This window comes from Mesoplodon densirostris, chromosome 4, assembly GCF_025265405.1.
Source record: "Mesoplodon densirostris isolate mMesDen1 chromosome 4, mMesDen1 primary haplotype, whole genome shotgun sequence".
Lineage (NCBI taxonomy): Eukaryota > Metazoa > Chordata > Mammalia > Artiodactyla > Ziphiidae > Mesoplodon > Mesoplodon densirostris.
Genome location: NC_082664.1, coordinates 93,308,490 through 93,335,959, shown reverse-complemented (window position 1 = coordinate 93,335,959; position 27,470 = coordinate 93,308,490). Strand labels below are relative to the sequence as shown.

Here is a 27,470-nt window from a genome sequence, read left to right as displayed (position 1 = left end):
CCACAAAGATGTGACTGTTCAAAGCTGAATGAATAATGCTAATTTAATCGCTACAGTTAACTAATCTGATGAACAGCCTGGTCTCCCTCATCACTCTCTGAATGTGGAGGCCACTCACTTTGAGCAACGCCCTCTGGATCTATGTTCCATCGCTGTCCCCAGTAAAAAACCTTTGGATTACGTTTCAGGCTGTAGTCACCACTGTTTTACTGTAGATCTCAATTTGAACAAAAAGGTGACCTGAATAACTGAACCAGTTTGAGTTCACATATTTAAATATAACTGCTGTTTTAAAATACAATCTGTACACAGAATCTTGGACCATCTGAATATATTTTGTGCCAAATAACACAAGCTATGTAAAGCGCAGAGGTGTTTCAGTCTCACTTTGCCTTTTTAAGGTCAGAAGAAAGGAAATATTCACCTATACCAGTTGTATATTATAAAAGGAGTTGTTATAAAATGACTTGTTTCTAAGTGTTATATGTTTTCCAAAACACAGTTTTGGTACCATTTCTATTTCCATGTTGGAAATAGAACATGTTTGATACCATGTTCAGGGGGAAAAATATCTGCTATTATTAGTATGTGCCCAATAAAATCTTTTACCAGGCCTCCCTAAGGATACACATACGATACTATAAAATATTTGTAATGCTTAAGAGAGATTTTTCTTTGCTGGGTTCCAATTGCTTACAGTGCTGTTGTTGGCTAGGAATTGTCATCAAAATCATCTATATTCATTTTCTGTTCCTTTTTTATGGTGTTCCATCCAGGCTTTAGTTCTGTGTCTCCTCATGCCATTCTAATTTTCCCAGAGAGTTAAGGCATGAGTGATACTGGAATGGACACCAGTCTGGGTGTTTGATGCCAAAAGGAGAAGAAGCTTCCTGCCCAGGCCAAAGATGTAGTTTATTATCAAGCTAGATTTCTGACAGTCCTGGAAAAACTGCCATGTGAAACATTACACAAGGCCCTTTGTCTTTTAGCTGTCACTTTCCTTCTTCTTCCAATTCTGTTTTTGCCTTTGTGATTCTTACTTTGGATAAAAAAAAAAAAAAAAAAACCTCAGCAGAATGTTATTGAAATAGCTTTCTATGGAAAAGAAATAAATTCAGACAGTTTATCTCTCTCAATTTTTGTTCCTCTTCTCTCAAAGGAAAATGAAATGCATTTCACTGAGCTTTTATTGTTGACGCTGCATATTATTGTGAATCTTCCCCATTTTCAAGTCTTAGAACTGTAAATATGTTATGGCTTTAGATAAAGTCACTTTATTTATTTTTTTTCACTTTTTTTTTTAACATCTTTATTGGAGTATAATTTCTTTACAATGTTGTGTGAAGTCACTTTAGTTTTAATAAGTGCTTTTCCCCACCACAGATATTAACGAGTGTGAAACACCTGGGATCTGCATGAATGGGCGTTGTGTCAACACTGATGGCTCCTACCGATGTGAATGCTTTCCTGGACTGGCCGTGGGTCTGGATGGACGTGTGTGTGTTGGTAAGGTTAAAGCCGTAACTAGATGTACGACAGAGATCCACCCTCTGTCAGTCAATAAAATCCGCCAGTAATAAATGTACTTGACTGTAGCAGATATGATACAATTAATATTTGTGGGGCAACAAACCAACAGGGTCAGTTCTTTTCTTGTATGACATGGATATTAGTTTAAGGGATAGAAAGACGAGCTGAGATAAATGAAAACCAAGGGAATCCCCACCTCTCCTTCTCCCTTGTCTTTCCTAATCACCTAGCTGCCCTCAATTTTCTCCAACCCTCCTTTGTTAATAATGGTCTTTGAAATTGACCTGTATATGCCCATTATCTCATGGTGAACATTTCATTTTCATCTAGGGAATTAAATGTTCCAAGGGAGGTATAGAATGCAAAGGAGGATATGTATAAGTAAGAAACTTATATGATAATAGTTTTATGTGGCTTTATAAGAAGTTTGAGATTTGTTGATAAATAGATACAAAGTTTTTCCAAATTATGTTTAAGCAAAGTAGTCGGTAGACCCTTTGAATTGGGAGAGGATTGGACATAGCTGGAAATCCCCTCCTGGTGGTAAAGATGATACTGCTTAGTTAGACCAATATCTGCAGATTTGTATAAATGAACCTTTTACAGATTAAACATCCTCCTTTTTGAAAGTACATCTAATTCAGATATTTAATAATTGCATGTTTATTTTGAGGTGGTCTGTATTTCTAATAAAGATCTTATTTATCATAAGGTGAGATTGAATGGTCATCCATCATTCATTCAGCATTTATTAAGTGCCTTCTCTGTACACTCCTGGGGAAGAAAAAAATGAGTGAGGTATAATCCTAGCCCTTAAGGACCTCACAGTTGGGTAAACCTTAATAGTCCCTAGAGAACTGAAAGAGTCTAGTAATTGGTTTCCAGTGCTTGGAAGCTGAATGCAGAATGATTTGTTTCATTTTGTTTTCTATTGGGACCTAATACCAGAGGCATTCTCTGTGAGTTAGAACAGGGACAATGGCTAAATAAAACCAGCTTCAACTTTGACCTGGGGGGTTCCCATCTGTTTGAAGTGATAGTATGATGACAGATGCTTCTTCCTGTGTAGACACACACATGCGGAGCACATGCTACGGTGGATACAAGAGAGGCCAGTGTGTCAAACCCTTGTTTGGTGCTGTTACCAAATCTGAGTGCTGTTGTGCCAGCACCGAGTATGCTTTTGGGGAACCTTGCCAACCGTGTCCTTCACAGAATTCAGGTATGTCGTGTCATGGGGATGCCCTAGTACTCCCAGCCTTCCGCCACCATCTGCAGTCTTTGCACTTTTGGAAGTCACGGGGTAAGATTGCGTCTGCTCTCCAGGTGCGTCATGTGCCTTGCTGGGGTCTTGGCAGGGGCTGCTCAGCCTCTGCTCAGACTTCCTCACAGGCCCAGCCGTCACTTGGATTAGGCAGCACATTCATGCCTCCCATCTGAACTCCTTCACCTCAGTAATAGTCATGCTCTTTAGGGTATGTGCGACTTGCCTCGTTTTCTAAAGTAGCTTCACAGTGTTTACATTTTGTAGGAACTATTATAAAAGCAGAATTCTACAGAGTGTAAAAGTAAATAATTTTCAGATTACCTGAATGTTTCCAACTTTTTTCCAAAAGGCCATTTGTGAATTTTGTTCAAATCCTTCATGCTGGTTTAGGTGTGCTTTTCCTAAATGATTTTATTCAACTCTAGGGAAAAAGTGTTTTTCTCAATTTGAGTGACATGGCATAACGAAAAGAAAACTGGTCAGTGAGTCAGAATTCTGCTCCCCAGCCACAGGCAGACAAATTACTTAATTGGAGGTTCAGTTTTTTGTGGATTTTTGTTTATTTAGGAATTTTTCTCCCCTAATTTCAAAAGGATTTGAGATGGCTTACATTAGTAAACAATTATAAAATAGAATAATATGGAAAAGGGATCTTCACTTTTTTTCATCTATGAAATGAATTGTCTTAGGTAATCCAGAAGATCCTCTCCAGTTGTAAATTATTTCTGTTTGTAAGGCAAAAAGAGTTTATTGAAATGAAAGCAATAGACTGTCAACATTTGAACGTAATTTTAAGGTAGCTTGGCAGTTGACTTCTAATGTCCTAAAATAGAATAAGTCCTAATTTTGAAACCATGTAGCTCTGATTGGTTGGTTTACATCTAAGGTTCAGTTAGTTCATTTCTGGCCTAGATACTATCTATTAAAGACGAACTCACAATTTTTAAACATTTGCCATTTTGAAAATGATAATATTTGAAATCAGACAGAAATTAAAATGTATTATGAGAAGTTAGAGAAAGTTAAGTGGAAGACTTTAAAAGTCTTTAAAATGGGGAAATGCCAGTTAAAGAAAGAAAGCTTTATTCTGGATGACTTGCTTCACCCAGTCATTTTATATATGATTACTAACAATTAAATACATGTTTGCAATAATACTTCGATTATATAGTATACAAATATAATTCTATCTAAAAATATACTTCCATGCAACTTTACAGTTGTATATTATTAATATCATCCTTTTAAAGTAAAGTTTGTTACTTTAATTTTTCAAAGTACTTTCCTTGCATACTTTGAATTTACAAGATAGATGGGTATCCTAAAAACTGGTACAAGGATATAGGTGATTTGTCCATGTCCTGAATGAGTAGAATAGCCAAAGCTTAGAATCCAGGATCCTTGGTACATATAGTTTTTTGTTTTTACATTTTCCTCTGGACCAATTACATCTCCAAAGAATTCTTATGCTACATAGGAAAATGAAACATAAAAGATGACCCAAAGAAACCAAATTTCTTTAAGTGGTAAAGCTTAAAGAGAGTTACATTTGAAGCTCAGTTCCACTACCTTCTGTTTTATATTTGAATCAATTTACACAAAAGTGGTCCACATGTGGAAATAGTTCCATCCCGTTTGGTTTCTCCACCTCTTTGATAGGTGAAAATGCCAAATCATGAAGGATTGAAATGTAGGATGTCCCTTATTTCAGGAGAGAGGAAATTTTAAAGGGGACTGGAAATATCCAGAAGGAATATCTTTAGTCAATTTAATGAGAAATTCTAACCACTTAACATCTAAAGCTCATCTTTGTGCTCTGGAAGTCAAATAAACTATATTTGTAGATACATCTCACTGGCTGCTGAGCATTTACTCCTTGTAGAAATTGGTCAGTTAAAGCCACAGAAGAGTAATGATTAGGAATTTTCTCTTCTGTCTTCATTCCACTGTCTCCATGGCGCAACAGTGAGTTAGCTCAGCAACACCTACCATTTATTAAGTGCTTGAGTTGTGCTGAGCACTTTACATGTACTCTCAGTAAATCTACAGCACTACCACGTGAGTTGGGTATCATTTTCTACACTTTATATAGGAGGGAACTAGAGAAGGGAAAGGGCTTGCTCCCAAGACCCTCAGCAATAAGCTTTTTGGTACCATTGGTACCATTTCTATTTCTACCATTCAAACCCATGCTGATCTGAATTCACTACAGAGTCTAGTACCAGATCCTGCCCAAATGGAAAAGAATAATGACAATAATTTGCTTCCATGTAGGCTAAGCATCAGCTAATTTAACACTAATTATAAAACTGCTTTCAGCAAAACTGGCATGATTTTGTTTTTCCTGTTTTATTAGTTACACTAGTTCACAAGTGCTTTAATTAATTGCTGATGTGAGACAATAAAGAGGATGTATTTCTTTCTGCTGCCAGTCCCTGGCTTTCAAACACAATGGCAGCCACCTTCCCATTTTTTTCCCTTTTTGGCTCCTTTTAAGATGATTTAAAAATTAAGGGATTTCACCACTTTTCTCAAATTTATGTTTGGTAGAAGACAGAGGCTCTGAAGGAGTCAACCTTCATTTTTTAATCTGTATAACTCCTTTGCACCCCCTGTCATCAGGAATGCAATTTTCTAGAATGTGGAGGTATAGGAACTATTTGCTTCGGCACCGAGGTACAGGTGCTATGTAAAAAAGCCACATCCCTAATATTCACTTCTCCTGCCACCTAAGCACAAATGATCTGCATTTGACCATGAGATTCTGTAGTTGCCAGAAACCATGGGCAACTAAGGGAAATTTAGTTTCTTTTCCTTGGATTAAGTGTGGCTCCTGTTAGTTCTCCATTTCCATCATTCACTCTTAGGTTTATCTAAATATTGTTGGAATTGTGTATAAAGCATTGCATCAATTTTAAGAAATAGAAATCTGATTCCATCACAAATTTGGGAACATATTCTATAATACCTCCATTTCTTCAGTAAGATCCAGTACATTATGCAATACATTTCCTATGGATTTATATAATAGAATGAATCTGGCATCCTGATAAATATTAACTTTAAAAATACACATAGGGCCTCCCTGGTGGCGCAGTGGTTGAGAGTCCGCCTGCCGATGCAGGGGATACGGGTTCGTGCCCCGGTCTGGGAGGATCCCATATGCCGCGGAGCGGCTGGGCCCGTGAGCCATGGCCGCTGGGCCTGCGCGTCCGGAGCCTGTGCTCCGCAACGGGAGAGGCCACAACAGTGAGAGGCCCGCATACCGCAAAAAAAAAAAAAAAAAAAAAAAAAAAACACATAAATGCAAGTGTAGATACCGTGTTATTCTTGTGAGGGGAGGCTAGAGAATTTGCAGAGAGAAATGAGAAAATGTTAAGAACTTGATTGTACTGAAAAAAATAGCTCAAACTAAGAAAAGAATTTATTTCCAAGATGGTGGGAGAGAGTTTTATTAACAGTTAAGAAACCACATTTTAACAGGCACATTTCACTGTAAGTGTAAAGTGTTCCCTGGTGAAAAAAATCAAGCCATAGGCAAAACACCTTTTCCGAAAGTGCTTGCACAAGGAATTGCTGGAACTCGCGGATATCCTTATAAGTCGTTTTCCACGGTGATTGCGGAGCCTTTAAAATAGGAGCCTGGTGTGACTCCCCTAGGAGATGCCTCCTTTTCCGTTACCACTTTATTTCAGTTCCACTCACTTTGGAGGAAATGATGTGTGCAAAGCCAAGGGCAGGATTGACCTGTTCTGCAAACAAGGGAATCATTTACTATCTGTTAATTTATTGCAGCGGAATATCAGGCGCTCTGCAGCAGTGGGCCAGGAATGACGTCAGCAGGCAGTGGTAAGGACTTAGGACTTGTTTTGAAATTTACTAAGCATGTGCAGAGGCAGCACTGGGCCTTCCTGTGGGTTTCCACTTGGTCCCTTTACACCAGTCTGGTCCGACCCCCCTCTCTGGCCATCACTGCGTGATCTACCTGGGACACCTAGAAGCCCCCAGTGGCAGAACAGCTATGGCACAGCGGGTCCTGGGATTACTGGGTGTGGGTGTGGCACTCATTACTGAAGGGTTGGGTGCTCTCCCAGGGTCACTGATGTGAATGAGATACAGTGACCATGGTGGCTCATTCATGAGAAGGGGCAGCCTGGCCCTCCTTTGGATCTACCACTATCGAGTACAATTCAGGGTTACGAGCTCAATTGAACCTATGCACATTTTGAACACTTTCTCAGTGGTCAAGTGCTCAGTCATTCTCAGATGGCAGTAGGGAGCCATCTTGTGTTTTGTAGCAGGTGGTGATAGCAATTAACTGAGTGAGAAGAAAATGAAATGTTTAAGTGTAGAAGTTAGAAGTAGAGAAATCCTGGTGCCATGAAAGGAATTAAAGGGGAGAATTGAAACAAGTGTAAAAATAGTGACAAGAAAAAGGAAGGGATTACTTTATTAATAAAAAACTAAATGATTTGATTCAAGAGCATTCTGGGAAAAAATAGACTGACTGAATTGATTGTCAGTTCATTCTCTTGATTGATTTCATTATTATGTTTGGATAAAGAAAGGGTGAGGTGGATATTTGGAGGAGAAAAGAGGAGAAGTAAGGAAATGTATAATGAGTAAGGAGTTAGTGGGGAATAAATAAGTTGTGATAGGGACCTGGATAAGGAAAAAAAAAAAAGGTCAACCTTGATTTATAGAAGAGTCAGGCAACAAGATTTGAGACTAGCCACTCACTGACTGTCACTTGGCATCACCCTTGACTATTAGAGCTCTCCTCAGGCTGTGAGCAAACGGAAGAGGAGGACCCAGCCTCATCTGGACAGAGTAGCAGAGGCTTCTCCAGAGCAGGTGGTAGTTGAGCAAGCTTCGGACCAATGTGTAGGTTTGCTCCAGACCTTTCCCACACAGAGTGAAGAGGGCATTATGTGTTTATGGCAGAGTAAGAGATTTAAAGTGAATAAAGAGTTCATATTTTAATTTAATCTTAAGAATACTGTCGAACCTACGGAAGTCTGAACCATGAGAATGACACAGTCACCTTGGTTTTAGGCCGTTAAGTCTGGTGGCAGTGTAGAATGTAGATTGAAGAAGGACAGGCTGATGGCAGGGAGACCAGTTGTAGGACCCTGGGCTCTGTATTTGATCAACCTTTCCACCTTGATGTTTGGACAAGAAGAAGTCCAGGAGTTCTCCTCTTGACTAAGGATTGGTAATCTTGTAGTTCTAGCTCAGATGCCAAGCTCCTCTCAGGGACTGGTGGAAGGAAGACTGAGTCAGAATATCTTGTAGTGAGAAAAAGGGATCAACTTTCTCATCAAGGAGAAACATTATTTTCATGAGGTCCTAAGGTCTTTACAGTTATTGTAATGTTATTTTTTGATAGTTCATTTGATGTTTACTTTAGAATGTTAATGATTTTGAACTTTTTTTGTGGTGTAGATATAAATGAATGTGCATTAGATCCTGATATTTGCCCAAATGGAATTTGTGAAAATCTCCGTGGAACCTACAAATGTATTTGCAATTCAGGATATGAAGTGGATTCATCTGGGAAAAATTGTGTTGGTAAGATGTTTCACCTGTTTTCTAAGACATTTCATGCATCATGCATTCTTTCTTTTGTTGCTTGAGGGAAACTGCTCTTGAGTAGCTTAAAGGACTGGACAAATGGATGCTCTACACTTTGGGTGTCAGCATAGCTGAATCCTGACAATTTATATCTTTTGTTTAACTATGTAAAGGATGGAACATGGCAACTGTCCCTCTCATACAGCATGCAGTTCTCTAGTTGCGCAGGTTGAAGCCAAGTGCTGCCCCTACTAGGTGCCTTTGTTATTAGGGCACTGCTAATTGTCATTATGCACAAAGTAGATATAGCAGTTATTTTCAAAACAGCAGAAATCTTACTCTGAGCATTTTCACCTGCTTTCCTTCTAACTATGTGGCATTTGTACTCACATAAAAAGAACTCACAGTAAATCAAAGTATCTTCTCTCCCCACCATTTAAATCAGCTTTCACCTGAGTTTCAGGCTAAACAAGTACCTAAAAAAATGGAGGATAGAAGCAGGTCATGGGAGCCCACAGGTTTATCACAAAACCCTCTTCTTTCGACTGCAGGTTTCTTTTTCTCTCCCTAACTTTTATTGCTGGCCTAAACCTGCCCCTTCCTTCTTTATGGTCTACAGTTGAATTTTGAAAAATGATTACTTTCTCTCTCACACCCTTAATTTTAGGGCCCTTTTTGGGGGGTACAGTTGTTACATGAGCATACATGGTACTTTCAAACTCGACTCAACTCAAAAAAAAGTTTTACTATTTCATTTTCCTGTAGGAGCCTCTCTACATTGGCAGACATGAAAAATCATTATTTATTTGGGCAGGCCAGAAAGGCACAGAGATGTTTTAGCTTCATCCAAAAATCACGCAAAAGGGAGAGTTTGGGAGGCAGAAGGGATTCTTCCTTCAGTGCTTTAGTGTCTACTCCAAAGTTGGGCCCATTATCATCAGGTCAGAAGTATGTTCATATTTCAGATTATGTTCAGAGGTGTGAAGCTAGGAATCAAAGATCCGCTCCAGCCACTTCCCACAGAGTTCCAGGGACTGGCTATTTTATATCTTAATCTTCAATTCCTCAAATTAAAGTTCCAGGTTCTTCTGACATCATCAAAGTTTAAGAATTGCAATATTGACCTTTTTGGGAAGTATTAGCATTCCTTATATGATTTTGACAGAATTCTCAGCATGCTATTTGCTCAGACAATACGTAACTTTATACTTGATTTTCCCATATTTTAAGAACCTTGTAAACACAGCCCTCCATATCTGCGAGTTTTGCATTCACGTATCTAACCAACCTCAGATTGAAAATATTTGAAAAAAAATTCCAGAAGTTCCCCAAAGCAAAACTTGAATTTGCCATATACCAGCAACTATTTACATAGTATTTACATTGTGTTAGGTATTATAAGTAATCTAGAGATGATTTAAAGCATATGGGAGGATGTGCATAGGTTATATGCTAGTACTATGCCATTTTATATAAGGGGCTTGAGCATCCACAGATTTTGGTAACCTGGTGCTGGAACCGATCCCCTGCAGATACCAAGGAACAACTGTTAGTTGCTGATTTAATTTTATTTACTGCTGTGGACCCATGCAGCTCTCCAGTGCTGAATTTATGTATCCTTTATGTAAGTGCTACTAGCTTGTCTAATGGTAATCTAAGCAGAATCTCTCAATGTATAAAACGTCTCTTGTGAATATGTAGTCTATTTTGTGGGCTGAGTGATGTACTTTAGCTCAAAGAGGTATAACAAACTGTTTAAGTTCTACATTTCCTAAATTATCTAAGTAATACATATCAAAAGTTTGGTTTTGCATCAGACTTGCCTATTATTCAGCTGAAAGCAAGGAATTTTCCTCAGCTCTCTGAATCTCGAGTCTTAATTCCTCATGACAATTATAAACTCTACAGATTGCTTCATACTTTATAAACATAACTGGAGACCACTTAAATTATTCTAAAGAAGAGACACCCATCCTGGAACTAATACTTATCAAAAATGGACCATACTCTCTAAATATTTATTTAGTTCCTTAAAACAATAGGATTAGTCCTTTTAATTCTGGTACAGTGAAACAATTATATAAATATTTATGATTTCCAGCAAATCTAGGTTTTCTTCCTGCTAAAGAAAGAAGAGAATTAAATAGTGTCTGGTGACTTTAGACTTTGTAGATACCTAGTATAGATAATCAGCTCAAGCCCCTATTTTCCTAAAATAGGTAATTTCAGCAAAGATCAATGGTAGAGGAGTTTTGCCTCTTTCGTTGAATTAATCATATCATTATGACCTTAAAAACTTAGCCTAAAAATGCAAAGAAATTGCATGCAAAGGATGGGATCTTTTAAAAGTTTATGTTTTTTGGTTTTCCAGATATTAATGAATGTGTATTGAATAGTCTACTCTGTGACAATGGACAATGTAGAAATACTCCTGGAAGTTTTGTCTGTACCTGCCCCAAGGGATTTATATACAAACCTGACCTAAAAACTTGTGAAGGTAAGATGTGTTTTTGTTCTTATACCATCTACTTTGCTGCCTTTTGGAACGCCACTGGAAAACCACGAAGGTAAATTAGAGTCACTTCTATTTTAGACAGTTGTATCACTTCGTTGAGATTCTGTGATCCTAAATGACACTCTTATGCACTTTGTAAGCTACTGATGGTACTTACCTGCAATTGGTATTTTATTTGCCATTTATTTTGCATTCAAATGCCATTTAAAAGTATTCACTTTGTATTTGCTACAATTGGCATTTTATTTGCCATCATTTAATAGATGATGAAAATATTAAATATGTGCTATTTGAGTTAGTAATTCAGAAATCACACTTACATTTGCTCCAGATTTTCTGAATAAAAAGATTCAGCCATGTGCTGCACATAGAGATGTGCTCAGTTACTATTTTTGGCATTCCATCTGGCCTAGAAAAAAAAATCTATCTAGGTCAGATTTACTATCTAATGAAGAATATGTGGGAGAAAATGAGACCAAAGTTTAAATATTCATTTGTGCCCAAGATTAGTTTTTAGCAGTAATGTAGACCTGTTTTTGTTTCAGACATTGATGAATGTGAATCAAATCCTTGCATTAATGGAGTCTGCAAGAACAGCCCAGGCTCTTTTATTTGTGAATGTTCTTCCGAAAGTACTTTGGATCCAACAAAAACCATCTGCATAGGTATTTGTCTTTCTGAGAATGATTTTCCTATGTCTATCAGTGCTGCTGTATTTAATGTCTGCTTTTATTGCAAAAGGGTTTCAGTATGGAAGAACAAAGTTTTAAATGATCATTATTCCTTGTTTCATGATGCTATTCTTGCTGTAATTCCAATGCACATGTTTGAATTTTTGATGTAGATTCTATTGTCTATTAAATATCATCACCCCCTTGCCCCTGCAGAAACCATCAAGGGCACTTGTTGGCAGACTGTCATTGATGGGCGATGTGAGATCAACATCAATGGAGCCACGTTAAAGTCCCAGTGTTGTTCGTCCCTTGGTGCTGCTTGGGGGAGTCCGTGCACCCCATGCCAAGTTGGTAAGAGAAACAGGTGCTGCAGCTCCTGTGCTCACTGGGCACTTTGCTCGGAAAGGGGAAGCCGAGAACTTTGTTCATTTAGGCTCACATGGGAATTTTAGAAGATTTCATTCTGATGACCTCAATGAAACATGTGGCTGAATAGGAAACTAAGAGAAGTGTCAAGGACAATAATTTTATGTGATTTGGTTAATGTATTGTTTTCCATCACCACACTGTAATGTAGTTATCTGGAGTTGCTTTCCTAGATCAGCAATTCCTATTGGCTCTCTCAGGAACCTCATGATTAGGGGTCCTGAACTTTTTACAGGCGCAGATTTTCTTCCCCTCAAAATGATTGATGTAAAGGCACCACTGTTCATCACTAAACTAAAGTTGTTGCAAAGCTGAGGTTTGAGAGCCTTGCTGATTCAATGTTTAGATATATAAATGTGTGCATTTATATAGTGTGAATGCTGCAGGGCATGAGATCTTCCAGTTCTAGACTTTGTTTTCCACATCCATGTTACAGTAATCCTATAGTGTGATTCAGATTTTAGGGCTAATAGCAAGAGAGAAATCGAGTCAATTTCCTTCTTAGTCATCATCTTAGTTTGATCTTTAGGGTACCTTTGGGTCTTTTAGGATATCTCAGATGAATTGAGCTTTATTCAAGGAGACATTTCATTCTTCTCCTTCACCTGTGCAATCTCAGAGACACTTTGTCGTCTCAGACTTATTCATAGCAATAAAATCAATTTCATGTTAAAGGTCCTCTTTCATGTTTCTTATACCATGTCATACAAAGTCTGGATATTGTTATCTCAAATTTGTTTTTTGCTTTTTGTTTGTTTTTTTGGTACAGATCCCATATGTGGTAAAGGCTATTCAAGAATTAAAGGAACACAGTGTGAAGGTATTTATGATTATTTATAAATCATAAATTTCTGTGTGCATGAAGAATGCTTGTGTTAACTTGGACTGGATAAAGCTGTCATATAACTTCCCAGTGAGAAATGTGTAGCAGGGGAAAAAAAATAATGAGAACTGCCGAACATGAACAGACGTGAGTTTCACAAGCATATATGCTATTGCCAGCGTCAGATCACTGTGGTCAAAGGGCAGCGTGGCTGAAAATGCTTTAGGCTGACCATAGTTTTGAGTGGCTACAATTTCAAACTGCTATCTATGAGGAAGACAAAAAAGGAAGTTTTTGATGAGGCTATAAAATTTGCATTTTTCTTGGTTTGTCCTGGGTTTTTTTTGTTGTTGTTTGTTTCATGGTCACAGATGATGAGAAGGACACACTCTATTGCCTCGTTTTTGAAAGTCTACATGGATTCTCTCCAGTTTCCTGTGATTTTTTTCTCATGGAGTCCCAGATAGACATAGGTCAGGGTGACTAACACAACATGACATGACACAGCAGCTGAAAAAATTTTAAAACAGCAATTAGTCCCATATGTGGAATGAAATGAACTTTTTTCTCAGCTTAAATAAAGAGGAACACTACATCCCCCACCCAAGGTCTTGCTTTCCAAATGATGACTGAATCCTTTGGCCTCTCTCTGGTCCAGACCCACTGTTAATAACTTATCTGACCTCAGCAGCACATTTTGGTACACAAGTGGCCAGAGCAAAACAAAACAAAACAACCCGAAGAAGGTAAATTTCCCCCTCCCAATTTATTTCTCTTATGAGGAAAGATTTAGAATAATTTTTTCAACATCCCTGGCTTGGAAAGTTATTTCTTCTAAATAGAGACACAGTGTGTGTGAGTTTCTTGACTAACGCTCCCCTTTTTTGGCATTGGCAGGTAAGTGCCTTTCTTTGGGTTAACTTGATGGTGAGTATTTTTCCAAAACAATGTGCAGAGAACATAATGCTCTCCATCAAGCAAACTGGGCAGGACTAGTACATTTGAGACAGATGCAGTGAATGATGAATGAATGAACATGCACACCTTCCACCACTCCCCAACTCAGGCTGGGACCACCAAGGCTTTGACAGAACAGCCTGAGACCATTGCTGAGTTAGAACTAGATACACACTTTCTTGGGATGTCTCAGCACTTCTCAAATGAGACTCTTTTGACTGGCCCCACATATTCCTCGATGATGGATTTTTTTTCTATGCTCATTTTCAAGCTACTTCTTCTTTGCTAGTTTGAAAGACCAGGCTTCTCTTTCTCTACTCACTTGCAGCCCTCTGGTCTCATAAAGCTAATTGTACGGCCCCTGGGAGCCTTACCTGAGATGTCTATTGTACCCAGACCTGTTCCCAAGAACTCCCACCAGCTCCCTCCCTGAGACTGATGGAGAAACTGTTATATCTTTGGTAATAGGTGGGTTCAATCTGGTTGCTTTTCAAACATCCCAGAAATTCTACATGAATTATTTGGAGGCAAACTAGTTTTATAAACTTATCAGGTTTAAAATGATCTTTTCCGTTGTGGTAATAATATGACTCCATGAATGGAATGAAGTAGAATGATGTTATACAGATATATTAACTTCATGCTTTTTTTTTTCCTTCATAGATATAGATGAATGTGAAGTGTTCCCAGGAGTATGCAAAAATGGCTTATGTGTTAACTCTAAGGGATCATTTAAGTGCCAGTGTCCCAGTGGGATGACTTTGGATGCCACAGGGAGGATTTGCCTAGGTAAATACTGTTCATTACTTTTCTAATGAATATTTCTTAACGATTATTAAAAACTCAGTTAACAAGATAGAGCTGAATATTTGGTTCCAAGTATAGACACACACACATCCCAAATTCAGCATTTCTATTAGGATGCATTGTGGTTTCCTGGACAAGTAGCCTTCCTGACTCAGCTCTTTATTCATTCTTTATAAAAAGAGTAGAGAACATGTCAGTGAAGAGGAACTTTAGTTCTTTATTGTTATCCATCACAGTTATTATTCTAGAGGTCTTAAATCTGCCCTCCATGGGCCATGGACAGAGAATTCTAGGTGATTGGTAAGGAGAACACTTTTGCTTAATTGGAAACTGTAGCCTTAGCCTGCTAGGCAGGGCTGCTGTAAGCCAGAAGGACAGGTCTTTGCAGGAAACTCTTGTGGGTATCAGGAGTGAAGAGTGTAACAGCCTGAGGAGTGAACCTGAGGGAACGAAGGCTGTTGTCAATATCAGCCATGATGAGATTCTCCATGACAACTGCTAGAACCCAAGTGACAGTGATGTGGAAGAGACTGGACACCAAACCCTGAATTCTTAGAAAGCTGCCCTGTGGACTCATAGTGGCAGCAGATTTGAGATCCCACAGTCATGCTTGTGGGGTCTTTGGCTTATTCTGGTGTTACTACTATGGCTTCTGATTGCCAGGAATATGTCCTTTGGATCACTGGTTTCAGAGTCCATGACTCTGGAGGTGATGCTTAGCCATATTGTGTATCTGAAACCACTCTGAAGAGCATCTTTAGTGAAGGACCACTGTAGGTGGTTGAAAGAGCGGCATGCAGTTAAGGGATTTGCATCCTTTATGAATTAGGATTAATCAGCCTTTAAATATAAAGCTTTATAGTTTATAATGTAAGCAATACAGAATAGAAAAGCTGGAATTCAGAGGCTGGAGTCTTTTCATAACTATGGATGTCCGTTAATCCTATTCTGAGTCTTAGCTTCTTTGTTTAGGAGGTATCAGCGTGTAATGAGAACGCTTTTCCAGGTTCTTCAGTTGAAACATGCTTCAGTATTTAGTTTAGGATTCATTTTGAAATTAACCATCTTAATTAATAGAGGCAACCCAGATGCGAAGTTGCTCAGAAGGCTTCAGTAGCTTTCTAACTTCAAAGGAAGCTCACACTCCCACAAGTATCCAGAAGAATGTGCACAAAAGCACATGTTGAGGTGAAAGAAATACTTGAGAAGAGGAGTGGATGGCTTTTCTTTGCTGTTTTTCCTCTTTAATCACAATTAGGGCAGTCCTCATTTCAGAGTTTACTATTCCACCTCTCCAAAAATGAAGTGGATCTGAGAAAAAGGTGCTGGTGCTAGCTGAGATGTTCTCCAACAATAAAGACTGCAGTTGGCTTTCAGCTAAAGAGGAGATGTCAAGACATCATGGAGTGCATGCACTGGTAATAGGCATGGTCTGTACAGGGAGAAAACATCTCCCAAAAGAGCATTGCAGGAGTTCTTCGAATACTGCTCCTTATGTAGAATTATCAGAAAATACCTAGAGTTCAAAGGATACTTGCCGCAAGAAGAGGTGCACGTAAATAAGAGCTGCCAGCTAAGAGCCTTTATTAAGAAGGAAAACCCACCACCAAGCCTAGGTTCCTTGGAGGAAAAAAAATTAATTTCAGTCAATAAGTTTGTAGTAAATCGTTATGTGTCCTGTACTTTGCCTAACACAACGTTGGCAGTTTGAGGCAGTGAAAACAGAGCAGCTCTCCTCAGCTTCCCTCCGTTCGTTCCCTCTGGCAGATATCCGCCTGGAAACCTGCTTCCTGGGTTACGAGGATGAGGAGTGCACCTTGCCCGTGGTTGGCCGCCACCGCATGGACGCCTGCTGCTGCTCCGTCGGGGCAGCCTGGGGGACCGAGGAATGCGAGGAGTGTCCCCTGAGGAACACACCTGAGTATGAGGAACTCTGTCCCAGAGGACCCGGATTCGCCACAAAAGAAATTACAAATGGAAAGCCTTTCTTCAAAGGTACAGTGGTTTCAGTGGTTGATTACTCTTCTGTTAGGTCAAAAGGATGCATTTTCAGGAGCACAGAGTTCTACTGACAGAATTACAATGAATGTCATCAATGCGGTCATCCCTGGATCATTTCAGCTTGCCTTCTTTGATTGCTGAATTTTATAGGGCAAAATGTTCAGTCTGTCACGGATTTTCTTTTTCTACATCTCAGGTCTTCCTGAGTCACTTGCCTCTCCCATGTAGTCACTGTTAAGCGTTAAATAGATTTTAATACTATCCTAAAGCTAAGCATAAACGGAAGAAAAATCTTCTTGGGAGATGTTTATGCCATCTACTAAAGCCCTAGAGGTAACCTTTATCTGCTGATTTGAAGCATCCAAGTCACTGTGGTCCCCCTGACTATAGATAACAGTGTGAGAAACCCAGTGACAGGTCCTCTTTGTCCAAATACAGCAAAATTCATTCCTATGGCAAACACTCCAGTGACTTATATTTCAAATTTTATTTTCTTATGCTATAAAACCCATGTAAAAAAAAAAAAGGAAGTTACAGATTTAATCTAATTCCAAAATTGAGTTAACTTCTTATGCACAATGATACAGACCTTGTTTACTTCAGCATATGGAAAAATCATAATTGGTTTCTCAGAATTCCGATTATTCAGGGAGGCCCAGCTTATGTTCTCAGTACAGAGTTTAGTGTCGGTTGCCCATTGTGTCTGGACCTACTTATTATACTTCATAATCAAATAAATTTCTAAAAATGGGAAATGAGTATATAAATATCACTTAATTATCCTTATATTAAAAGGTATAGACTTTTTTTTCTACTGAGCATTTTGTTCAAGAAGTCCTGGGGTTAAAATTATACTGTCTAGAGAGACAGTTTCTAGACAGCCCTCTGAAATGTCTCTTAAGTAAATTAAAAGGAACTTGGATGATTTGCTTACAAAAGCTGTGGCGATCCATTACCGCAGAAGGACTAGATGTTCTTGAGATTTAATCTGCCAGTTCTGTATCTCATGACATTAGGTAGAAATGAACTTGTATTTCTTGAGCTCTAGGTCTTGCTTTAGAAAGGACCCTAAAAGGGGAAACTCAGATTACTCAAATTACATGTTACATATGCAGTCTCCAAGAAATTCTTATACACATTAATTATATTAATGCAAACTTCATATTAATTGAGAAAATATTTTAAATTAGTACACATTATTTGAGAACATGTTTTAAATAGTATACATCATTTGTAAGGAATTAAAATTATAAATGGCATCTCCTGTGAAATTCTTATTTTTAGGTATTAAAAAAAGCATCAGAAAGCATAAGTGAATATCTCATTCCACTACATACTCAATTGCTTGCTGTAGGACAATATATTTGAAAATCTTCCACATGCCTTACATATAGACACTAGTGGTTTAGAATTTCTTATTCTTTCATTCAGCAAATAGTTCAGCGTTTGGTGTGTGCTGGGCTTTTAGAAGTCCAAATAAACCCACTCTTTACTTCTTCAATAATACTTTATAAAATGTAGAAGTTTAAAAGTCTAGATCTGTTTACAAAGTCCTATTTCTCATGGATCATCACACATTTTTTAAAATGAGTATGACCAAGACCCTCTAACTTCCTGAGTTTTTTTTTTTTTTTTACCTCCTGAGTTTAAAATGGGGTGTTGAGATCTCCTGATTGGTCACTTATGGACTTTTCCCACATTTAATTTTCCTTGAAGACATCAATGAGTGCAAGATGATTCCCAACCTCTGCACCCATGGCAAGTGCAGAAACACCATCGGCAGCTTCAAGTGCAGGTGTGACAGTGGCTTTGCTCTGGATTCTGAAGAAAGGAACTGCACAGGTCAGTGAAGGGGCTCACCCTGGAGGGACACCCTTTGGAACTCTTGGTCTTAAACATGTTGCCACAAGAAGTAAAGCTATCCTGAGGCTCATCTGCTGCCACTTGCTGCTTTTGTGCAGACATCGATGAATGCCGCATATCTCCCGACCTCTGTGGCCGAGGCCAGTGCGTGAACACCCCCGGAGACTTTGAGTGCAAGTGTGATGAAGGCTATGAGAGTGGATTCATGATGATGAAGAACTGCATGGGTGAGTGCGTGACCATTTGATCATCCCAGGGAAGAAACATTCCAAGAAGCTTCGGTGACTCATCGCCTATGTCGGTTCTTCCTGCTCCCCCAGTGCGCTGGTCTCCTGACCAGTGAGTCACGCATTGGGCTGTGGCAGAGGGAGACTGACATGTGGAAGGAATGAGGGACTTCATGCTCTGGGGCAGCGGGTGGCCTCAGACACCAGGTATGGGTCCCTGAGAAGTGAGTTTAACACCTGGAATAGACACCCCAGGGAAGAGAGAACAATTCAAACATAAGCTATATTAGGGGTCACATTCTAGGGTTTCTGTTCATCATTTTTAGAAAAGGAGATTGATTAAGATAGTTTCATTAGATCAGGTTCCCTAGCAACAGGACTGAGATGGGGGCATTTTTTGAGGGATTGCTCTTAGGAGGAACCTGTAAAGAAGCGAGGGAAGCAGCTTAGGGCAGGGGAAGAAGAGAAGCCAATTGTTCGACTGGATTTTAGCTTTAACCTGATCCCACAGGGGCCTTGGAGTGTGAATAGTACCGGAGAGCGGTCCCACTTCGAGGCCAGGAGGCTGAGATTTTATACTCGCACGTCAGTTCAAGCAGTTATTGGCCATGGGCAGCCCCCAGCATGGGAGCGGGGTGTAATTTCTCACCTCCCAGGCATTTCTGAGTGAGGTGGATAGCGGTTCTCCAACAAGGAAACCTGTGAGCCATTAGCAGCCAGAACTCCCAGCAACTGGGCAATGAGTGCACTGGCCTGGTCATGGGGCCCTGGCAGGACCACCACCCACAGCTTCAACAGGGGTCATTTCCACTTTGCAGATATTGACGAGTGTCAGAGAGATCCTCTGCTGTGCCGAGGAGGCGTGTGCCTAAACACTGAGGGAAGTTACCGCTGTGAATGTCCTCAGGGCCATCAGCTGTCCCCCAACATCTCAGCATGTATAGGTAAGGAGGAAGACCACTTACCTGCCGGCAGTCGTTTGGCCCACACCCCTGCCAGAGCCCGAGGCTTACGGCTGGGTGCTTGGTATTCTCATCTTCTTTTTTTTTTTTTTTTCCTTTTTTTAAAAATGTATTTTATTGTAGTATAGTTGATATACAATGTTGTGTTAATTTCCCCTGTACAGCAAAGTGATTCAGTTATACATATCTTCTATACAGACATCAACGAGTGTGAACTGAGCGCGCACCTCTGCCCCCACGGCCGCTGCGTGAACCTCATAGGGAAGTACCAGTGTGCCTGCAACCCCGGCTACCACTCCACCCCCGACAGGCTGTTTTGTGTTGGTAAGTTCTGTATGGTATGTTATTTATTTTCTTTAGTCTCTTTCGAAAGCACTCAAGCAATGTTCTCTGAGTTCTGTTTCCATCGCTAGTGACTTTTACTTAATCTTTCCTGTTTTCCTGGAGGGAAAGGTCTTCTCATGGTGGCTCACGATCTTTAGATCTCACCTCCCCCATCTGTTTAAAGAACCAATTCAATGAAGGCTGTACAGTGTTTTAGCTCTAGCAAGTATAATTTGACCCATGCTGCTTTGACTAGTGAACGGTAGCACACGCTTTGTTTCTGCCTATGCACACCCAAGCACATCAGCCAGTGATTACTAAGTACCGCCTGAAATAAACGAGCCTGGTGAGTGCCGGGAGGAAGACAGAAAGCTTAGGGTGTGATCTCCACCCTTAGGTGGTTTGGAGCAGCTCAGAGATTCCAAAGAATAATTATTGGGAAGAAGACCATAGCATGTTTATAGCTTACAATGCAATAGAGGCCAAGTCTGGCAGTCCTTAAAAATGAGGTTTTGTGGGACAAGCGTTTTGCTTTGTGGCTGGCCCTTAGGAGGTTTAGTTGTGCTGGGAAGAGCGGCACAGCAAGTCCCATGGCTTTAGAGTCAAAGTGAAACTTTGTAGAAACAGCCAGTTTTTGCCTGGTTTGAGGTATACCCCATGTGGAACTGCCAAGTCTCACATGGTTTCTACCCAGAATCATAAATCAGCCCAAATTCTTCTGAAGCATGGCCCAGGACAACTCAGAACTCCAGCTCAGGTCCTTGAAAAGGATTGGAACCTCAGCCAAATGCAATGTCAAGTTTGTAACGGAATCTGTGACCCAGAGAATTTCACCCACGTGCCCATTGTTGTCACTGAGGAATTCTAGCGCCCAGCACTTCTCCTGCGTTGTGTGTGGCACACCATATGTTGTGTTCATCTAACTCCCCAACTGCAGTGTAAATATTATGAAGGCAGGAAGAGTGTCCATCTCATTCACTGTTAGATTCTCATCTGTAGCACATAGTAGGTGTGTAGTTAATATTTGTTGAAGGAACCAAACAACGCAGTGACTTGCAGTTGCCCTGGGATGCTTTTATAATTTTGTATTTTGTTTTGTTTTATTTGACCCATACATACCTGGAAACTTCAAACATGTGCCATCATCACAAACACAGAGGAAGGTGATATTATTTTCCTTTTTCTTAGACATCGATGAATGCAGCATAATGAACGGTGGCTGTGAGACCTTCTGCACAAACTCTGAAGGTAGCTATGAATGTAGCTGTCAGCCAGGATTCGCACTAATGCCTGACCAGAGGTCCTGCACTGGTAAGTCAGCTTTAGCTTCCTGGGAACTCTCTCACTAGCAGGTCCCTATTAGAGTGGTTCAGGGCCTGGGCTTCGGAGTCAGACAGTCCTGAATTCACATCTTTGTTTTGTCACTTTTTTGGCTGTGCGTCCTCGATGAAGATCCTTGGCATCTGATACCTCATCTGTAAAATGGGGTTCAGATTGCCTGTGTGGAAGAGTATGTACAGCACTCAGCATAGTACCTGGCACATGCTCAATAAGTGGAATATAAACTACATTTTCTTGATTGATCAGAGTTTTGAAGAATCTGATCTCATGGCCTATTTCAGTGCTACTCAGGGTGTGTTCCTTGGACGGGCAGCCTCAGTACCACCTGAGAAAGTGTTAGAAATGCAAAATCTCAGGCCCCACCCCAGACCTACTGAATCAGAAACTCCTATGGGGGCATCTCAGTAGTCTGTTTTCACAAGCCTTCCAAGTGATTTTGGATTTGTGCTAAAATTTGAGAACTGCTGGTCTAATTTACACTGCCTGTTGTATCACATGGGCTAGAAGAGCCATGTAATCAGCCGGAGATGGGAAATGAAGTGGGTAATGTAGATTTTAATTTTGGCTCAGGTTAAGAAGAAAACTTAGGTTTAGGAACCAAAGTTATTTTATTGGACCTAGTAAAATCTACGTTAAAAGCCCTAGATATAAATTTAGCTATAAAAATTAAATTTTGAAAATCTAAGCAGATATGCTTATTTCAAGCATTTTTTACCTTAAAATATCTGTAAAACAGCAAATAATGGGCATTAGGCATTTAAATTTGACAATTAGAAAAATAAGATTCATAATCATTTTTGAATGATAAATTTGTATCAGAGATAAAAGTGCCAATTAAATGGTGGTCTTTTTTTTTTTCTTGAGTTTGGACTTTACCTAAATGTTTATTACATTTTATTAAAATTTTATTACATCTGTAGTACTAGTAGTAGCTAATTTATTGAACACTTAGTATGTACCAAGTACTGATGTGCATTTTTTTTTAAATGATGGTCTTTTAAGTGCATGTGGACCTCCATCCTGAACTGTATGTTATAAATCTTGAAAATGGTTCTCCCCTTTTTTACCCAAGATAACCTGATGAGATAATTTATGTAAAGTGTCATTTGGATTTCAGAGCTAACAGTCTTATGCGAGCAGGCTGAGTTTACTTGACTTGGGTCACTTAACTTTTTCATCAATGATTAATGGAACCCTATCAACAACATGCCATTGTTGGTTTTATTCTCTGCAGACATTGATGAGTGTGAAGATAACCCCAATATCTGTGATGGTGGTCAGTGTACAAACATACCTGGAGAGTACAGGTGCTTGTGTTATGATGGATTCATGGCATCTGAAGACATGAAGACTTGTGTAGGTAAGCAAAAAAGACAGAATTTTCCAGTTTGCTAGTTATTCACAAGGACTGTTAAATTACATAAAGATTTGTTTGGGTAGCGAATAGATCCTAAGGGAAAAGTAAGAATATTTAGGAGCATAGTACTAATCATAATCCAAAGCTAGCACTCCAAAAAGCAACTTTCTTGTGACTGTGATATGATGCTCTTGTCAGATATGTTGTATGGACTGAGCTAACCACTGGTCAACTCCAGTGACCAAAAGACATTTCTTTTATGTCTATGCATTATTTCTGTCCACTTAACCCTCCTTTTGCTGTGACTAGCGTTTAGGCTTTTAAATTGTTTGCTTAAGGCAAGCAAAACTTATTTCTGACAAGAATGCAATAAATTCTAGAATGGATTGTTTTGGAGAGTTTCTATTGTTGTCTTCAAATCTGTCAGACTTTTTAATGTAATATCTAATCTGCCTTTAATCCCATTTAGTATATTTTTAATCTCAGACATTGCAGTTTTCACCTCTAAAAGTTTGATTTGGGTCTTTTTTTTTTTTATATCTTCTGTGTCTCTACTTAATATGTCCAATCATTTCTCTAGCTTTTTAAATACAGGAATACAGTTATAATAATCTGTTTTAATGTCCTTGTCTACTAATTCTATCACCTGTGTCAATTCTGGATCATTTCAATAAATTGACTTTCCTCTTCATTATGGGCCATATTTTCCTCCATCATTGAATGCCTGGTAATTTTTGCTTGGATGCCAGACATTATAAATTTTGCCTTACTAGTTTCTGAATATTTTTGTATTCCTAAGCTTTATTCTGGAACATAGTTAAGTTATTTGGAAACAGATCGGTTCTTTCAAAGTCTTGCTTTGAAGCTTTTAAGCAGCAGTTAGGGTAGGGCTAATTTTCTCTATTGCTGAGGCAAGATCCTTCTGGATACTCTACTCACTTCCCTGTGAATTACAAGGTTTTCCAGTCTGGCTGGTAGGAGAAGGCACAATTCTACGCCTTCTGGCAACTCTGATAGATTGTTCCCTCTAATTCTTTTGGATGGTGCTTCCTCCAGATTCGAGAGTTTCCTTTCATGAATATACTGATCACTACTCATCTGGGTGCTTGACTGGGACCCTCTGCAGATCTCTGGAGTTCTCTCTCCTTCTCTCTCTCTGTACATCTCTTTTCGGTCCTTTACTCAGCGCTATGAACTCTAGCTACCTTGGCCTTCCCCCTCACCTCTTCAGCTCATGGACATTTCCTGGTTCCATCTGTCATCCCCCTCCCTATGCCATTGCCTTAAAAATCTCCCTACACAGTACTCTGGGGCCTTTGTAGAACCCACCTAGTTTGTTTTTTCTCTCAGGGATCATTGATTTTGTTGGCAAATTGTCCTTTCTTGTTGTTGTTATTTTAGGTGAGAAGGTAAATTTGGTTCCTATTGCTCCATCTTGGCCAGAAGCAAGAGTCTAGAATTGAAATTTAAAAAATCACTTCACATTTGTGTCTTTCAAAAACACTTACCGAATATTTGTGAAGTCCTAGAAATTAAAATGAATGTCATAAAAAAAGACAATTTTTAATTTGGGAAAGAAGTGAAGTTTGTAACTATCTGCACTAAGACTACTAGTTTATCTGTCTTTTCTTTCAAGATATGGAACTAAAATGTTGGCCTCATGCAGTCTGAATTAAAATTTTCATCTTGCAACGGAATATGCTGTTTTAAAAAGTTTTCTAGACTGTCACATAAACAGGCTCTATCCCCAACCTCGAGTCAGTCAGTTTATTTGATTACTTGACCCCCTGCTTGTGGCCCAGATAAAAAGCAGGTCTGCAGGGTTAGCCTTCAATGTAGGAAGCAAATGTGAATTGGGCTACGTAAATATACTTTTTTTTTTAAGTGAAAACATTTCATCTTTTCTATTTGTTTGTCATAGTTGCTTTATCTCAGGGGAAATTTTTCAGTGATATCAAACAAATGGTTATATGTACTAATAATATCTGTATTTTACAGATGTCAATGAATGTGATCTGAATCCAAATATCTGCCTAAGTGGAACCTGTGAAAACACTAAAGGCTCATTTATCTGCCACTGTGATATGGGATATTCAGGCAAGAAAGGAAAAACTGGCTGTACAGGTATGTTTTTTCAAATTGAACAATAAAACCGTAAGTGATTAAGAGATTGCTACCGTAATTATAGATTAACATAAGTTTTAAAACTATTAATATTTTAATTACCTTATAAAGCATTTTGTTAGTATTTTTTCATTAACTTAGCCTGCACTTCTCTGAAATTTGTCATACTTTAGATTGGATCTAAGGTGAGGTTTTTTTCCCTTTACCTGTGAAAAAAAGGCATATGAGATAAATTACCACCATAAATAACACTATAAATATCAACATTTTATGAGGTTAAAATAACATTTTTATATCAAAGTAGTTAACGTGCTAACTACCAAACATATCCCTTTATTAAAGCAGACCTTTCCCAATAGCCTCCATTGCCAACCCTTTCATTTAAGGTTTTATAAGTGAAATTACTTTTTAAAGAAACACATCCTATTGTAAAGCAATTATACTCCAATAAAGATGTGGAAAAAAAACCCCAACACATCCTACAATTCATATATTTCATCAAGTCTCATCAGTCTTCTAGTTTCTTAAATTAATGTGCTTTTTTTCAATTAAGTTGCTTTAGCCCTAATTAGTCTTTATTCGTGGGACTTAGCAAATCTCATGAAGTGAGAAATTAAACCATTAATTTTGCTTGTTTAATACCAATAGCACATAAGGTCTTTTCACAATATTTGTAGGAGATTATTCTGTTAAACATCAAATGGAAGCAGTCACTCTGAGTGAATGTTGTTCTTTCTAAGTGTTTAATTGATGTTTTCATACTTGAGGCAGTGATGCTTAGTACATGGAACAATAAAGTTTTACTGTAGTTACCTATAGTAACAAAACAGATTATGGCATATAACATAATTTAAAACATAATGGAAAAAAAAACATAATGGAGACCATGGTGGGCTTGAATTAGGTAACTGCATCATTTCTTTACAAATAATAGACTTTAATTTCAAAAGGCAGTTTGGCAAGCCATTGTGACTTAAAACAAACGTTAAAATATTTGCAGATTGGCAGTGTGGTACAGGTACAGATCCTTTTCTTAATTATATCAGCGTTTTTCAAGAAAGTTCCCAATATATGCATTACCATTTTAAACTGTTCAGTTATGCAAAGTTTCAAATACAGATATACAGACATCACCAATAAATTACTATTAGTTCAAAAATGACAGATTCTAGACAAATTATAAAAAGAAGCATGTAGCTAGAATGCTTTCATGCTCACTATATTAGTCTTCATATGAAGCATGTCTAGGGGTCCATTCTGATAAATGGCACAGAGTTTAAAATCTCTAGTCCTCATGTGGTCTCTGGGGGTACAAATGATGCTTATATCAGCATATCTGTGGTTCAAGATTTATTTTTAGCTTTCATTAAAAATATAGGACTTAGGGTAAGGGGTGTTGGTCTGGTAGTAATGCAGGGGAAAATTGGACAGTTCTATATTGCATTTTACCTATTAGAGGCTAATACCATTGTTTGGCAAGGTTGAACTCACTGCAAGTCAACCCAGAGAACCGTGATTCTTATGAAGGGAGAAGTTAATCTAATGGGACAGTCTTCATTCCCTATAAGAAAAAGATCTCTAGAATTTTATGCTCCAAATTCCCGCTAACAGAGGCATGTGCAGAGGCTGACTGTTTTAGGCCTCTTATCATGAAGAAAGCTTAAATTTTCATGCAACATTAATATCACTTAAGGTACATGAGGTATAATGCATGTAATGCCCTTGGCACAGTGCTTGGCATACAGTAGCTGGTCAGTAAATAGTAGCTATTGTTGTCCTTATAAAATGAGACACATAGACACAGTGTCTAGAAGCCATTTTAATTAAAAACATAACTTCTAGTCTAGCAAAATTCTGTACTTCTATTTACTGATATGCTTGAAATCAGTTTAGAGAAGGAAAATCTTACTCTGTATATTGAAAGGCTTGTTTTTCATAATTGAGTTTGCACAGATACTAAGACTATAGTGACGAGAGCTATGTACTCCACATTAGATGAGATGACACCAGTTTTACATTAAGAACAGCGGTCTTTTAGTAAATTACATGAACAGAAACATGGATTTGAAGTCCAAGAAATATTCTGTATCTTTCCCCAAGGGCCAACATCCCCCTTCCCACTTTTAAATTATAGCCTAAAATGATTTTTCAGTTGCATAAAATTCAGCTAGTACTGTAGGGAGAAGAATTGAATTTCATGGTCCTTTTGATATCATAGTAGCATGGTATGTGATATTCTCATGTAAAGGAGTAGACCTCTGGATTTTATTCCTAGTTCTTTTACTGGTTCATGAGCTTGAAGAAATCACCAGGGTGCTCCATGGTTATGCAAGTGTTCCCCTTGGGTAAGCAGCCCTGCAGTGAAGTATGGAAGGAGAGGGTGTATTAGGGGCAGGAAGAAAAAGAGGTTCTCTGTAAATCCTGCTATTAACAACCAAGGGTATCACATTTGATTGGAAATGACTTACACAAACAGGAATTGGCAGCAAGTTTGGTATACTCAAAAACAAGTTTTAAAAAATCTGAGCCAAAATGTTTTTTGAATCCCATGTAACTAGGGCTCTTTTAGCCTGCTTTTAGTTTAAAATTTGTGTCACTCACAACTTAGAATACCATCAGGTTACCTTGGTGATAGTATGTTAAAGACAAGTGTTTATAATGTCCCAGGCAACTAATGTAAATAGAGATATGTATCTTG

The 27,470-nt window shown here is 38.7% G+C and overlaps 1 protein-coding gene across 1 annotated transcript in view; it reads left to right on the top strand.

Moving 5' to 3' along the window:
- Window positions 1–27,470, top strand: part of FBN1 (fibrillin 1) — a 254,966-nt gene that overhangs the window by 145,943 nt on the left and 81,553 nt on the right. The window contains exons 16-32 of the mRNA XM_060096792.1: window positions 1,384–1,506; window positions 2,600–2,752; window positions 6,593–6,646; window positions 8,243–8,368; window positions 10,743–10,868; window positions 11,432–11,551; window positions 11,774–11,911; window positions 12,756–12,806; window positions 14,430–14,555; window positions 16,341–16,568; window positions 18,291–18,416; window positions 18,536–18,664; window positions 19,483–19,608; window positions 19,825–19,950; window positions 21,139–21,261; window positions 22,526–22,651; window positions 24,647–24,772. Of these exons, the coding sequence (XP_059952775.1) occupies window positions 1,384–1,506; window positions 2,600–2,752; window positions 6,593–6,646; window positions 8,243–8,368; window positions 10,743–10,868; window positions 11,432–11,551; window positions 11,774–11,911; window positions 12,756–12,806; window positions 14,430–14,555; window positions 16,341–16,568; window positions 18,291–18,416; window positions 18,536–18,664; window positions 19,483–19,608; window positions 19,825–19,950; window positions 21,139–21,261; window positions 22,526–22,651; window positions 24,647–24,772 (2,127 nt within the window). The remainder of the gene's footprint in view (window positions 1–1,383; window positions 1,507–2,599; window positions 2,753–6,592; window positions 6,647–8,242; window positions 8,369–10,742; window positions 10,869–11,431; window positions 11,552–11,773; window positions 11,912–12,755; window positions 12,807–14,429; window positions 14,556–16,340; window positions 16,569–18,290; window positions 18,417–18,535; window positions 18,665–19,482; window positions 19,609–19,824; window positions 19,951–21,138; window positions 21,262–22,525; window positions 22,652–24,646; window positions 24,773–27,470) is intronic.